A 16129-nucleotide genomic window follows, 5' to 3' on the forward strand; every position below is an offset into this window, starting at 1 on the left:
GGCTACATCATGTTGATTGTGGAGATTTAATCTGCTGCTCCTGAGGCTGCTGGGAGAGACTTCCCTTTCTCTTCTTTGTTCGCACAGCTCCTGGGGTTCAGCTTTGGATTTGGCCCCGCCTCTGTGTGTAGGTCGCCGGAGGGCATTTGTTCTTCGCTCTGACTGGACGGGGTTAAAGGAGCCACTGATTCGGGGGCTCTGGCTCACTCAGGCCGGGGTGAGGGAGGGGTACGGAGTGCAGGGCGAGCCTGCGGTGGCAGAGTCCGGCATGACGTTGCACCAGCCTGAGGCACGCCGTGCGTTCTCCCGGGGAAGTTGTCCGTGGATCCCGGGACCCTGGCACTGGAGGGCTGCACAGGCTCCCCAGAAGGGAGGTATGGAGAGTGACCTGTGCTCGCACACAGGCTTCTTGGTGGTGGCAGCAGCAGCCTTAGAGTCTCATGCCTGTCTCTGGGGTCCGCGCTTTTAGCCGCGGCTCGCGCCTGTCTCTGGAGCTCCTTTAAGCAGCGCTCTTAATCCCCCCTCCTCACGCCGCAGGAAACAAAGAGGGTAGAAAAAGTCTCTTGCCTCTTTGGCAGGTCCAGATTTTTCCCCGGACTGCCTCCCGGCTAGCCGTGGTGCGCTAACCCCCTGTAGGCTGTGTTCACGCCGCCAGTCCTCTCCCTGCGCTCCGACCGAAGCCCAAGCCTCAGCTCCCACCCCATCCCGCCCTGGCGGGGGAGCAGACAAGCCTCTCGGGCTGGTGAGTGCCGGTTGGCACCGATCCTCTGTGCGGGAATCTCTCCGCTTTGCCCTCTGCACCCCTGTTGCTGCGCTCTCCTCTGCGGCTCTGAAGCTCCCCCACTCTGCCACCCACAGTCTCCGCCCGCGAAGGGGCTTCTAGTGTGTGGAAACCTTTCCTCCTTCACAGCTCCCTCCCACTGGTGCAGGCCCCGTCCCTATTCTTTTGTCTCTGTTTATCCTTTTTTCTTTTGCCCTACCCAGGTACGTGGAGAGTTTCTTGCCTTTTGGGAGGTCTGAGGTCTTCTGTCAGCGTTCAGTAGGTGTTCTGTAGGAGTTGTTCCACGTGTAGATGTATTTCTGATGTATAGTTTATGCTGACTGTTGGTCAGCTTTGGCTCTGCTCCCTTTGTCTTCTTTGCCTTTTTTTCTTTTATTACTCATGCTTTTGCTGTCATAGCTAAGAATCCAGTGCCAAATCTGAAGGTCATGAAAATTTACCTGTATGTTTTCTTCTCTAAGTTTCATAGTATTAGCTCTTACATTTAGGTCATTGATCAATTTTGAGTTAATTTTTGTATGTAGTGTTATATCCAGTTGTCCCAGCACCATTTGTTGAAGAGGCTATCCTTTCCCCAGTGAATGGTCTTGGAAACCTGGTCAAAAAACAACTGACCATAAGTATGGGTTTATTTATGAAATCTTAATTTTATTCTATTTGTCCATGTCTGTTCTTATGCCACTACCACACTGCTTTGATTACTGTAGCTTTGCAGTAAGTTTTGAAAATGGGAACTATGAATCCTCCAACTTTGTCCTTTTTATTCAAGATTATTTGCCTATTTGGGGTTCCTTGAAATTCCATGTCAGTTTGAACATTGGTGTTCCAATTTTCTCAAAAAATGTCATTGGAATTTTGAAAGGAATTTTTCTAAATATGTAGATGACTTTTGGTAGTATTAAGATCTTAATAATATTATGTTTTTTAATCCATAAATACAGAATTCTTTCAATTTATTTAGGTCTTCTTACACTGGTAGACAAAAAAATTAATCAAGAGTTGATCTAAGAAAGAGATGGAAAATTTTACAGGCCAACCTGAGGATTATAATCCAGGCAATGGTCTTTCAGAAAGTTCGGAGGACTGTTCTGCCTATTTGAGGTCAAAGCACAATTATATAAGTGTTTGAGACAAAGGGTTATTTGTCAAATGAGGTATTACTGACAGTTTACATCCAGATAAACATGTACAGAACGAGTAGTGGATCATAGGTCATCGTGGCCCCTTACAAGATTAAGAAGGAAGGTTATTTCCTGAGGAGGTCTGGTTAATGCAAATGCACACTACATACTAAAGGGAAAGGAGAGGCCCAAATGGGCAGAGACAAATTTTATGATTAAACTTTTCTTGTCTTGACATAAAATATGAATTTTATTTCATCACATTATTTCAGCAATGTTTTTAGTTTTCTGTATACAAGTCTTTCATCTCTTTGGCTAAATGTATTCTTAGTTATTTTATTCTTTTGGATGTTATCATAAATGAAATTGTTTTAATTTCCTTTTCATATTGCTCATTGCTGGTGCAAAGAAAAACTGAGTTTTTAGTGTTAATTTTGTAGCTCACAACTTTGCTGAATTTGTTTACTAACTCTAGTAGCTTTTCTGTGGATTCATTGGAATTTTCTATATGTAGGATCATGTCATCTGCAAATAGAGATAGTTTTACTTTTTACTTTCCAATATATTTCTTCTTCTTGTCTAATTGCATTAACTAGAGCATCCAGTAAAATGTTGAATGATGGATTTTCTTATTTTGAACCACTTTTGCCTTCCTTGCATAAATCCTTGCCTTTCTGGCATAAATCCTGTCATGATATATAATCTTTTTGATGTGCTATTGGAGTCAGTTTGCTAGTATCTTGTTGAGGATATTTGCACCTGTATTCATAAAGGATATTGATCTGTACAGTTGACCCTTGAACAATGCAGAGATTAATGGCACATTAATACCACCCAGGGAAATTGAAAATCTGCATATAACTTTATAGTTGGCCCTCTGTATCTGTGGTTCTGTATCCATGGATTCAACCAACCTCAGATAATGTAGTATTATAGTATGTATTCATTGGAAAAATAATCCACATATAATCAGACCCCAGAAAATAGAATAGAAAATTCTATTTTCTTTTCTTGTTATAGCTTTATCTAGCTTTGGTATCAGTAATGATGGCCTCATAGAATGAATTAGGAGGTGTCCCTCATCCTCTATTTCTTTGTAGAGTTTGGGAAGAATTGTTGTTAATTCTTCTTTAAATTTTGGTAGAATTCACCAGTGAAGACATCTGGGTGGTCCTGGAGTTTTGTTTGTTGGGTGGTTTTGATTACTGCTTCATTCTCTTTACTTGTCATAGGACTGTTGAGATTTTGTCTTTTTTTTTTTTAATTTGTAGAAATTTGTCCTTTTCATCTGGAATATCTAATTTGTCAGCATATAATTGTTCATTGTTGGCATATAATTGTTCATAGCATTCTCTTATTTTTATTTCTGTAAGGTTAGTAGTTTCAGTTTCATTTCTGATTTTAATTATTTAGGGGTTTTTTGGTTGTTAGTCTAGTTAATGGTTTTAAAACTTTGTTGATCCTTTCAAAGAACCAAATTTTCCTTTTGTTGATTCTGTGTTTTTCTTTTCTCTATTTCATTACCTTCATTCATGTCTTTATTATTTTCTTCCTCCTGCTATTTTTGGGCTTAATTTGCATCTTTTTTCTAGTTCCTTAATGTCAATTTAGGGTATTGATTTGAGATCTTCTTTTTCACTGTTTATTGGTGTTTACTGCAGTCCCTGAGCACTGCCTTTGCTGCATCCCATGTTCATGAAATGAAAGACTTAATATTGTTAAGATGGCAGTAATCTCCAAACTCTTCTATTTGCTGGTCTCATAGAATGAGTTGGAAAGTGTGTCCTCCTCCATATAGTTAAAGAGTTGATGAAGACTTGGTACTAATTCTTAAATAGTCAGTTTACTTCATTGCTTCATTGAAGCTCTTTGGGAATTGGCTTTCTGTTGTGGAAAGTTTTTGATTATTAGCTCAATCTATTTACTTGCAATTTGTCTCTTCAGGTTTCTATTCTTCTCGATGCAGTTTCAATAGTTTGTGTCTAAGACTCTGTCCATGTCATCTAGGTTATCTTATTTTGTTGACATGAAGTTGTTCATAGTGTTCCCTTAAAATCTTTTGTATTTCTGTAAGGTCAGTGATGATCCCCTCTTTTATTCCTGATTTTGTTCATTTAAGTCTTTTTTTCTCTTTTTTGGTCTAGCTAAATGTTCATAAATTTTGTTCATCTTTTCAAAGAACCAACTTTTAGTTTCATTGATTTTCTATATTGTTTTTGTTACTTCATTTTTCTTTTTGCTCTAATCTTTATTTCCTTCCTCTGCTTACTGTGATTTAATTTTTTCTTTGTTTTATAAGGTTGAAGTTTAGATTGATTTGAGATTTTTTAAATATAGGCATTTATAAATATAATTTATAGGCATTTATAAATATTTATATAGGCATCTATAAACAAAGCTTTAGCTTATCCCATAAGTTTGGGTATGTTTTCATTTGTATTAACCTCAAAATATTTCTTAATTTCCCTGTGATTTCTTCTTTCAGCCAGTGGTTAGAAGCACGTTAATTTCCACATAATTGTAAATTTCTCAAATTTCCCTTTGTTACTGATTTCTAATTTCATCCACTGTGGTGGAAGGAATTATTTTATATAATTTCAATTCTTTTAAATTTGAGGTAGTGTCTTATGGCCTAATTTATGTCCGTCAACATCTCTATGCACTTGAGAAAAATGTATATTCTTGTGTTCAGTGGCATGTTCTACAGATGTTAGGCCTGGTTGGCTTATAGAATTTTTCAACTCTTCTGTTATTGATCTCAAGTCTAGTTGTTTATCCTTACTGAAGCTTTATTCTTCCCTCAAATTAGGTAATCTCAGCTGACGTTATCTTCAAGTTGACTGATTCTTTCTCCTACCAGCTCAAATCTGCTGTTGAATACCTTGATCAGTTTTTCATTTTAGTGATTGTACTATTATAACCGTAGTTTCTGTTCTTTTAAAATAATATTTGTCTACTTATTGATATTCTCTATTTGTCTAAGCCCAAACATTTTTTGAAGGAAAAAATTCACTGGAACTTAGTGAATATTTGTGAATGTAGATCTTGCAACCAGGGACCTTTATGCCTTCCAGCAATGAATGTTAACAGAGATGAAGGCCCCAGGCTCCTCAGTGTATTATCACTAAGGACCTGTAATCCAAATTTGGCCCCAACACCAGCAGCATGGGCATCACCCAGGAGCTGGTTAGAAATGCGGAATCTCAAGTCCCACTACAGATCCACTGAATCATAAGCTGCATTTTAACAAGATCTCCAGGTGATTCCCATACACATGTACATTAGAGTTTGAAAGACAATGGGCCAAACGTCCTGGAACCCACCACACTTTCAGAGCCTTCAAAGTATGCCAGTTTTCAGAATAGCAATTTTGCATTTATCTATATAACTTTGATACATGTCCATCTTCCTCTCTAGATTGAAGCTCCACAAAGGGGAGTCTGCTTACTGTTGTAGCCCAGAGCCAGGCACACAGTAAGTGCTGTAAAATCTGTCAAGTAAATAGATGAACTGGACTCTGGGATCTCATATTTTATCTGCTTCCTCCCACCTCAGTTTCAGAAGAGGTTTAACTTCTTAACATATTTGGAAAACCTCAGCTTTCTCAGATCTCCCATGGATGATTAGGAAGGACCTCTGAGATAAGGAAACAACTCTGAGATAAGGAAGCTGCAATTTTTCTTTACCTTTTGCTTAAAGTATGTATTTATCCAAAACTTGAGTTTCCTTGCCACTAAGGGTTCTCTGAGTATTGGAAAGAAAGACGCCATTAAGCATATTCTCTATTTATTATAATTCTGTGGGAGGACTAATTTTTGATCTTGAATGATTTCATTAATTTTGTTTCCTTATAATTATTTTTCTCCATCAGGAAAGGTTATTGGAATATGAGTAAAATGTCATAAATTAACAAAATCAACACTAGTAAAAGACTTCATTTATAATTCATATATATTTATATCTATCTTTACTTATCCTGCCTTTATATAAAAGGATCTGAGGCAAATGTTTACAACTAAATGAGATTTGAGAAAACATAACTAAAGCAATACTATAGATGGCTTTTGTGAAAAATCAAATCACCTCGATAATTCTTCCAGTTTAAAAAAAAACAAGAGACAACTGGTATTATTGTTTTTATTTATAGAGAATTATTTTTATTTGGCTGTTTGGAAAACCACTAACATTTTTCACTTTAGAAAACATTAAATAATAAACAAGATGTTATACAGTACTTTGGATAACTTCTTCCATCAGTGTAGTGCAATGCATTATTGGCACCTAAAAGTGAAACTTTCTATTATTTTCCCCTTTCATCACTAGTTGTGCAGTTATATGACCAAAAAGGAAATGAATCATTAAAAAATGGATCTAAAGCCATATTTTCTGGCCCCTACTCAAAGGCTTACTGATTTATATGCCCCTCTGGCCTTGCATCCACCAAGTTAAATGATGAAAGACCTATTGTTGTCTATTGTACCTACTGTTCCCAAAACAATACCATTTTGTGGGACTTGGGAGATTCCCATTGATAAGAGAAACTTCTACCATTAGGAGAAGGAAAGGTCCTGGCAGTGGTGCTGCGCATGGCACTCTCTTTTTCAGTAGCCAAGTTAAGCTGTCACACATGCTGCAGAGAGAATGCACCAGATAAAAATCTCTCTAAACTGTGTCCTTTGTTATGGTCATCAAATATCATCATCCATTAAGCAAGTGAAAGGGTTATACCTTTACCAAGAAAAGAAATATATACCACCACATTAGGACATTACTGAGATACTAAAATATCTGCCCATCATACTCTTTTGGAACAAACAGATTTTTAATTTTTTTGTTTTTGTTTTTTTAAATACTGCTGGGTTTGCCATAAAGGGAGAGACATTTTCATGACCTCAGCATTTGGTGGCTTTTCCCCTTTTGATTCCTCGCTATTAGGCGGTCAAGAGGGAAGTACCTAAATTAGACCTTAGCCCTGGTCCAAGTTACTTAGTTCTGGAGACTTTCATTACATAGTAATAGGATGAAAACATCTTTGGGGAGATTCTGTAATGTTACTCTACCTTGAGGTAAGAAAAAATAGAAAAAAAAAGTTATCAAATTTTAAAAAGCCTCAAAAAAAAATTCACACTTTTTCTTTTAGACAAAGGATTCTAACTTAATAACCGTCCCTGCCAGGAAATGCTCCCTCACACTCCAGTCTAAGCCTGTTTCCTCTTGTTCTATTCTCAGTGCATATGGAGAACAGCTGGTCACCATCCTCTCCGTACCAGCCCTTCATATACTTGAAAACCAGCAGTTGTTTGCCCCTCAGTTTTCTCTTCTCCACGCTGAATAATCCCAGTTCCTTTAACTTTTCATCACAGATCTTTTTTTCCAACCCTTTAATCATCTTTGTGATTCCTGGCAAAAACAGCAGAAAATAGTTTGATTACTTAATTGGAAATAAAGAAAAGCCTCAGGAATAAGATGTCTTTTAAAAGTTATGTATTTTGTTTAAATCTAAAGGTAAACTTTGCAGGGAGGAAATATAGTTAGGGGTTCATAGATCTTAGAATTCCAATCTTGACCTGTTGATTTAGTGTGTGTGTGTGAGAATCCCATTCCAGCACGTCCGATGCCTCAAAGCATGAGACTCCCTTCCCAACCCTTCCTGACACAACAGCACATAAGTTGTGATCTAGACCTGCCTAAATTTATACTCATTGAAAAGTCAGTATGAAAATCTATTTCAACGGAGCTTCCCCCATGTTTCCCCACACCCAGCTTCCACAAACAGAAGCTTTTCTCTGAAACAACCAGAACTTCCAAAAGCTTCTTACATATTACCAGAAAGAACCACGTTGTTATGGTAAAGGCTGTTGGTTTTAAAGTATAACCTGAAACAGTGAGGGTTTTACATGTTAACTACAGTTTCCTGTCTATTACTTTGTAGTGATCAAACTCAAGGCCGTTAAAAAATTCATCTCCCTACAACCACAGACACCTCTTCCAATTTTCTCTTGCTGCCAATATAAGGTCATGGAACTGGATGCCATTCCACCATGTATTTTTTTAACTCAAGAGATCATAAGCTGCCTTTCCCTTGCAACTAGAGTCTGTAAATATTAGGAACACATAACTACTTAATACCAATAACACATTTACACAAAACACAGTACTACTAACGAGGGATTGCGTGCCCACTCTACATAATTGTCTTTAAAAGAAAAATACAGATAACAAGAATAAATGCATCTTGATATGCTACATACCCTTCTTTTATAAAGTGAGTGGCAGTAAAAGTCAGAGTTCAGGTCAGACCAGAAGTACCAAGTGGAGAGGAGAAACCAATTTCACAAGCACATTGTACAACGCATCTTAGGGGAAGTCAATACTACTCGTGGTACAACACTGAACAGATAACAGAATGGTCATTTGCACAGATTTCTTTTGAAAACTTCTCCTCTAATTTGCTACAAGGAACACCTTGTAACCAGGATGAAGGACGGTATAGGTCACACACACTGAAGGCCTTCTTAAGAGACATAGGATGAAAGGTAACACCCAAAGATGGCTTTGGACACATCTACAGATGCCCCCCCCTGTATTTCAAGGAAGGTGTCACTGTTCACTGGGATTGCACAAAAGCAGGCCAGCAAGATGTGGGTCACCAACCAGACTTTCTCCTGACCCACTCTTCTCCTAGGCCTGATACGAGGGAGGAAAGGACAGGAGGTGAAGGTTGGAAAAAGAAGAGGGAGCAACACGGGGGTTCATTGCTAGTTCTGGAGTTGCTCGCGTTCTTCAGAGCAGTGGCCTTTTTTCAAGCTCACATCATCCAATCCAATCTCCCCAGTGTGACCACGCCTTTTTTCACCTTTGAAGATGACCTAGGGAGAGAATGTACACACCGGTCAAGCCTCCTCTGCCCCTTTCCAATGCCTGCTCGTTTAGCAAAGTAAAGACAAACTTTCCCCAAAACTATATAGTAAACTTACTTAACAGAAGGAAAGACTAGAACAGAGTTGCCAGTGTCAGTGAGGCTTGCCTTCTGGTAGGAACTTAAGTCGTCAGTAAATCGTTAACCAGACCCCATTGCTCAGAATCAGTTACTCTTTAAAAAAGTCATTCTAAACAATGGACTACTTACATTTAGGAATGATTATGAAGTGGACACTTTTGTCAAAGATTACCGAGGTCAGAAGTAGAGAGTGTGATGGAATATAAAGGTGTAGAAATTATGAGCCAAAGATTTGAAAGATCATAATCGTGCAGCCTATCTTGGATGTTTTCTAGTTCCTCCTCTGGGTTAATTTCATATAGTTTTGTTGCCTAAAATGGAATAGAGTCAAACACCCTAATACAATCACAGTGTTGTTTCACTTACGTAAAGACCAAAATCTTTCCTGTATTTTATCTAACAGAAACCTATGTTAGGATGTGAAACAACTTTTTATATTTCCAAACAATGTAAATATTAAGAAAAATTTTAAGAAAGAGAAACAGAGTAAAACAAAATCCAAGACTCTGATACAAGCTGTCTTCATGGAGTCTATTCTTTCTTTTAAAAGTTTCTAGACACTATACCTATAGGTATAGAGGCAGAATTTCCTAATAACTGTTTTATTAGGATCAACATAAAGAAGACACTTTTTCCAAATACATTCACTATTTCAGTGGGGTTTATAGATCATTTTATTGCTACCTATGACTTGATTACTTAGGATAAATTTTATATATTCAAGCAAAGCTTTTCCCACCACCTGTCCTGAATAAGATAATACTTTCCAAGAGTATTGTTCTAGTTTCCATCCAAGGCTGCTTAACTATGATCTCTGAGGCAAAGGGAAAACAAAGACTTTAAAGAAACATTCCCCCACCCCCCCCAAAAAAACAGTTTAGGGTAACTCATGGTGGTCAAAGTTTGAAGTACAAGGAGTTTAAGGAAAAGGAAAAGCAGGTACCCCGCCGCCACCCTTTGAAGTTTCTGTTAACTTTTTTTTTTTTCACTTTTTCAACTCCTACATTTTTTTTTCATTAAAAATAGGGGCTATTCACCAGGGTGGGGAGAGTGACAGTGGTCAGAGGTTGCCATGAAGAATGTGTACGAAGGGGCAGAGGGGGTATAGAAAGAGGCAACGCATGGGGTCACCACGCCCAGCCGAGGCACAAGCCTTGCACCTAAATTCAGGAAGAGACGGAGGCGTCCACCGCAGATCCCAGAGCTCTCCTCTGAAAGGAAACCCTCCCCGGTTCTACCTCCCCGGCGGGTCTACTTACGCTCTTGACGTCAGCCCCTCGCAGGGTGATGCGCGTTTGCCTCCAGCTGTGGCCACCATTTCTTCCCCACAGGGCTGCTCCGTGGGCACCGTGTTTTCTCACAAACACCTGGAGCGTGCCGGAGTGCAGCCCCGTCACCTTGTGCCTGAACGACAGGCACAAGTCCCCTGAGTGCAGGAGGTGGCCGAGTGGGAGCAGCAGGCGAGCGGCCTTTCCTGCCGGGCCTTTGGCTGCCGAGACGGTCAGATACTGTCCACCTGCAGGGGAAAAGCGGGGCCGTGTATGCGCGCGCCCAGGTCCCTGCTGGTGCGACGGCGGGGACGGGCATTTCGCTCCTCTTGTTTTAGTGAACTTCAGACGGTGCCGGTCATCAGTAAAGAATTCCAGGTTTTCGAAGGAGAAAAATAGGGTTTAGGTCCATGGCTGTCTTAAATTCTATGGCTTTGTATTTCCAGAAAACACTTCGCTCCTGAGGAGTCCAGATTATGCCAGGGACAGACAATAATTAGTCATCCTAACGCTATAAATATTTCCAGTTAAATATGATCAGACATACACACATTCACCACCTCTTGATCTTCTTGCACCTAGAATTATACTGTCATGCTGGCTGGCTGGTATGGTGGTGAAGTTACCAGGGAGAATTTTCTAGGTGGATTTTCTGTCTCCTGGCAGTAAAGCAGATGGTGATTTAAAGGGGCAGTAGATCTGTTTATTCTCTCCTCTCCCCTCTTTTAAAAGAAAGATAATCTCTAAAGCACGGGTCCCCAACCCCCGGGCCACAGACCAGTACCGGTCCGTGGCCTGTTAGGAAGCGGGCCGCACAGGAGGAGGCGAGCGGTGGGCGAACGAGCGCAGCTTCATCTGTGTTTACAGCCGCTCCCCATCGCTCGCATTACCGCCTGAGCTCTGCCTCCTGGTGAGTTGTATAATTATTTCATTATATATTAGAAAGTAATAATAATAGAAATAAAGGACACAATAAATGTAATGCGCTTGAATCATCCCCAAACCATCCCTCCTTCCCCAGTCCGTGGAAAAACTGTCTTCCAAGAAACCGGTTCCTGGTGCCAAAAAGGTTGGGGACCAATGCTCTAAAGGGAGAAGGATCCTTTAAAAATGAGTTTGCTGTGCTTCTCGTACCTGACCTCAAGAAGATGCAGAAGTGTTCTGGAAACCTGCCACATCTTCCTGGAGCATCAATAGTATTTGGAGGTAAGCAGTTAAAAAGATTTTTTATATAAATACAAATCCATAAAAATATAATTGATATAGAGATTTTCCATTACACATACATGAACACAAAATGTTAGTAAAATCTTTCCCTTTGGAAAGGTCGCTTTGATGATGTCCTTGGATCCCTAGGGCTCCAGAGTTTGCTTCCCTCTATTGTTAGAGGAACTGCAGTTAAGGGGGAAAAAAAAGTTTGAGCAGCAGTGACGTGGGGGACGGTGCTTCTCAAGAGATGGAAAGTTTCAAGTAGTAGTCTGAAACTCAGTCCAAGTACAAGTGACATTCCCCTCAGGCTGTTTTATTGCAGCCACCTGAAAAACACACTGTAGTCTCAACACTGACTTATCCATAGGAAAAATGTGGTTGGAATGCTGAACACCTGTAACTGTTTTGGTAGAAACCCCACTTATCTTTCATTGAAAAGCATTCCTTATGCTTAATCTGTACAAGACATGACAAGGTTTGGGATGTCCTATTCTTCAAGTGACTTCTCCTCTATCAAGTCTCCTCTGAGCCTTTAAAGGCCCAAATAAGTGAGTTGTGTGTACCTGCGAGGGCCAGGTTCTGTACGGGGGCTCTCCGGGGAGCATCTCATTTAACCTTGCTAACAAGCCCGTGGAGTGAACACTTATTAGCTTCTGCACCTGCAAAACAAGCCTAAGGCTTTGAGAGGTGAAGTCACCCAAGGTGTCACCCAGCCAGTAGGCAGCAGAGTAACAGTTTGAGTTCAGAACTGCCTGAACCCCTATTCAGCACAGGAATCACTGGTTTACACGTTTCTCTCCCGCAGTCAAAGAGGGTCTCTTACAGTCAAAGAGACTGTGAACTCTTTGATGTCAGAGCCAACCTCTCTCCAAACCCCATTACACTCCTCGCGTATGGTAGGAGTTTAATGCCATTTGTTGAATAAATGACATTCCAAGAATACAGCAAAAAACAACAGAGAAACAGATCCTGAGTCAGGTACTTGACTCACCAAAAACAAACACAGTTTTTTGTACTCCTTCCACCCCCGTCTTCCCCAAATTAATCCAAACAATATTTTGAGCCAAAATATTTAGATGGATTTAGAACGTCTCCCCGTTGGTCAGCTTTTTGAATCATCACAGGTATTTTGGTTAAGACTAAGATATAAGGTTATTACAGTTAACCTGCAAGTTTTAAGAAAACAAGGATTATCTTAAATCCCTGTGGAATGTATACTAATATCACTATGCCAGACGCTGCCTGCAGAAAGACAACCTAACAAAAACCAAGACATCCTAATAAAAGAGTCAAATAATCACTTTATATAGATTTTTAAAACTCTATAAATGAGGTTACAATTGCTCTTCCCCTAGAGGGCTACTCTGTGGCCACTAGGACTGTTTTTCTTTTTGCCATGAAGAATTCTTTCCCTTTTTAATAAATGGAAGTATTACAAAGTTGGAACAGTAGCTAAGGGAAAAATTGATCTAGCACTCCAAATTACCTAGTAAATAAAAATTTCACTTCTGATTCCAAAATACTGGTTTAAATAAAAAAATTACATTACATATTTTCATGGATTCAGTTTAAAGCATCACAATATCTAAAGCTGTTTTTTGGTAAATAATAGATCCTGTAACAGTTGCCAGATATATAGGTGATAAAATTTTAATTTCAAACATAGATGAAATGATATCTGGACAGGGTTACTAACTGCAGCATTGTCTGAACTACCAAAAGGCTGGAAACAACTGAAACGTCCCTCAATGGATGTCTGATTAAATACGTTTAAGAAGTGATGGAGTAACCGCCATTCATTTAAGAATGAAGGTGTTATGTATGCACTGATACAGAACAGTCTTCGACAACAATGGCTAATACTATTTTAATGGTGACTCTAGGACAGGGACTGCTTTAAATGCTTTACATACGTTTACTAGACACTACTGATGACCCCATTTAAGTAACCTGCTCAAGATCAAAGCTCGTAAGTGGTGATGGTGGGTTTCAGCCCAGGCATTCTGGCTTCAAAGTCCACTCATGTTGTTTTTTTTTTTCCCTTTGGAGTAAAATTGCTTTACAATGTTGTGTTAGTTTCTGCTGTACAGTGTAGTGATTCAGCTCTATGTATACCTATATCCCCTCCCTCTTGGACCTCCCTCCCACAGCCCCATCCCACCCATTAGGTCGTCACAGAGCACCGAGCTGAGCTCCCTGTGTTATATAGCAGGTCCACACTCAGGTTAACTCTTAAGATAATATTGTTAAGTGGAAGAAGCAAGGTACAGAAGAGAGGGCTGTTGTGAGGAAAAATAGCTCTCTGGAAAGGTAACCAAGAAACTGGTTGCATCTGGGGAGGATGACTGGGGCCCAGGGTTGGGAGGGAGCTTTTATTTTCACTGTTGATTTATTTTTCCATTTTCATGTATTTCAAAATAATGTTTCTTAACGCTGCAATAGACATAGTTGTACGTACATGCTGGCATATTTTATATTTAAACGAATTCCTTGTAGCTACCAGTAGCCGACAGAGTGCTGAGTCGGTTGAGATTAGGGTGCCAGGAAAAGGGCCCCAAGTTTAGCCTTGGGGAGAAGGGCGTGTGTTCAGGGCCACAGCTATAAGTCTGTAGCACATTAGCACATCTGTCAGGAGCACAATTTTCCATTCCCTAGAGGATGGATTAATTTCCCTATCTCGCAAGTAAGTTTAAGACTGAATGTGATAACAAAACCTAAGGAACACCAGGAAGGTGACTAGCAAATGCACTTATTTTGCAGCTGTTTCTCAAAGTTATACGTTTGTTTAAGGGAAGGTTTTTTTAGAGATATTAGCATATAAGAATATTTGCAAATCTGGATCTTGGATAAGAAATGCACAACATAAAAATCATATGTGGAAATCCAAACATATGCTCCTTTACTAATGTGGTATAATCTAGATAGAAACACGCAAACTATTAGTTTGGTAGTTAAAATGATACACAAAAATAATTGATTAAATTGCTTATAGTCTTCTCTGGCCTTAGCATGAGATACATACATAACCCCACCTGAACTGCCTAGAAGAAAAATAGGCACGGAAAGTAAGCTTCATTAGCATTCTCCCTCTGGGTATGTCAGAATCTGTATATGGTTAGAACTCCCCGACATATTCTAAAAAGCCCGCCTACGATTTCCGCCCTGACATAAGCTATGTCCTCCTACCTCTTCTAACTAAATCTCTGCCATCTTTGGTCTCCCCATCCATTCTCCAAGCTAGAACGCTGCTCACCGATACCTGGGACATTCCATTCTGAGTCAGAGGCTCCCAGAGCCGGTATAAGAGGCTTTCTAATCCACCCTTTGTCTAATTCTCGAAACAACATCTTGTCATATGTCACCCAGTCAAACATCTCCACCAACAGAGAGCCCCCTGCTTCCGTGGCTGCCTGATTTCTCTTCAGACAGCTCTGACTATGGTAAAGTTCTGAGCGTGAGCAAAAATCGATCCCCCTGCAGTTTTCACCTACTGATCCGACTTCTTATCCCCTTGTGATCACAGAACAACTGAGATAGATGTTGTCGGTCTTGTATTTGAAAAGCTGCCCCGCTCCATTATTTCTTCTCCAGGCTAAACATTCTGGGTTTCTCACCTGTTTTTCTACAGGCTCTGAGACACCTCTCCATCCAGGTCATTCTCTTTTGAGTGACCTACAATTACCTCTATACTTCTCAGACTGGTAAGAACCTACCAAAGTGTATTTTCTGTGCTGGAAAAAAATACGTATTTCTATGGAGCTGACCCAGCTTTTGGGCAGCAATGATACAGCGTTCAGTCATGTTGATTTATTACCCACAAAAAGTCTAAAAGTCTTTCACACTTTCTGCTAAGTCCCATCTTTCCCCTCCTACAGCTGTGTAGGTGGTTTCTCGACCATGAGCTACACCGTGTATTCATCCCCAGTAGATTTCACCCTCTTAAGTGGGACCCATTGATCTAATCTTTGCATGCTGTTTGTGTCAGCGCACACAGTCGCTTTCTCCTCTGGCTTTACGTTAGCCACAGATTGGTTAGTATGCCTTCAATATCCAGTTCATCCAAGTTGTTGGTAAAAACCTGGAGCAACCCCAGAAGAGCATCCTTGAGGGGCCGGAGCCAATCACCAGGAGCTATCCAATCACAAGCAGCCACCACTTCCTTTCAACTTGTTCTGTATTATCACAGCCAAAGAACCATTTCAAACCTTTTTTTTGGTCTACCACTCTGTCAATTCTCTTCTCATTTTTCTATTGGAGGGCAAGTGGATTTGGGGTCACAACAAATTTAAACATTTACCTATGTGACGAATAATAGAAACCGTTGAAAAGTACTAAATTGGTTCTAAAAGATAGTATTTAAGTTCTAAAGCTCAAACATTTTACATAGACTGTCTACAGAGAAGTGCAATGAATTCTTCTGACTTTAGCATGAATTATTCTCCCCAGTGTATACCTTACTTGAAAGAGTTATTCATTACGACCATGAACATTATTCACCATTCTATCACACATGGTTGCTAAAGATCCTTCCTTCTGTCGCACACTACTCCAGGTCAGAGGTCACTCAGATCTACAGGCCTGAGATCTGCTAATCGGATCATGCACACAACCAGGACACAGAGGCCAGACTGGGTAGTGAAAACCCCAGAATTACGCTTCTGATGTGGGCACTGAACTGCTGAGATGGCTGCACAGGCAGTACAGAGAGGCCTGGATGGGAAGTCCATTCTTTAGCTCTGTGGCCTTAGGA

The 16129-nt window shown here is 40.1% G+C and overlaps 1 protein-coding gene across 3 annotated transcripts in view; it reads right to left on the reverse strand.

Moving 5' to 3' along the window:
* Positions 1–6059: 6059 nt before the first annotated feature.
* The window catches only part of NPNT (nephronectin), a 77939-nt gene continuing 67869 nt past the window's right edge, over positions 6060–16129 (reverse strand). For 2 of the 3 annotated variants that reach the window (XM_032633677.1, XM_032633676.1), the window contains 2 exons: positions 10162–10418; positions 7370–8771 (listed from right to left, as the gene is read on the reverse strand). In XM_032633677.1, coding sequence (XP_032489568.1) covers positions 8661–8771; positions 10162–10418 — 368 coding nt within the window. In that variant the 3' untranslated portion in view covers positions 7370–8660. Of the gene's footprint in view, positions 7303–7369; positions 8772–10161; positions 10419–16129 lie in introns of those variants that run through there. The other variant, XM_032633679.1, reaches the window with a different exon arrangement.

Source organism: Phocoena sinus, chromosome 5 (genome assembly GCF_008692025.1).
Source record: "Phocoena sinus isolate mPhoSin1 chromosome 5, mPhoSin1.pri, whole genome shotgun sequence".
NCBI lineage: Eukaryota > Metazoa > Chordata > Mammalia > Artiodactyla > Phocoenidae > Phocoena > Phocoena sinus.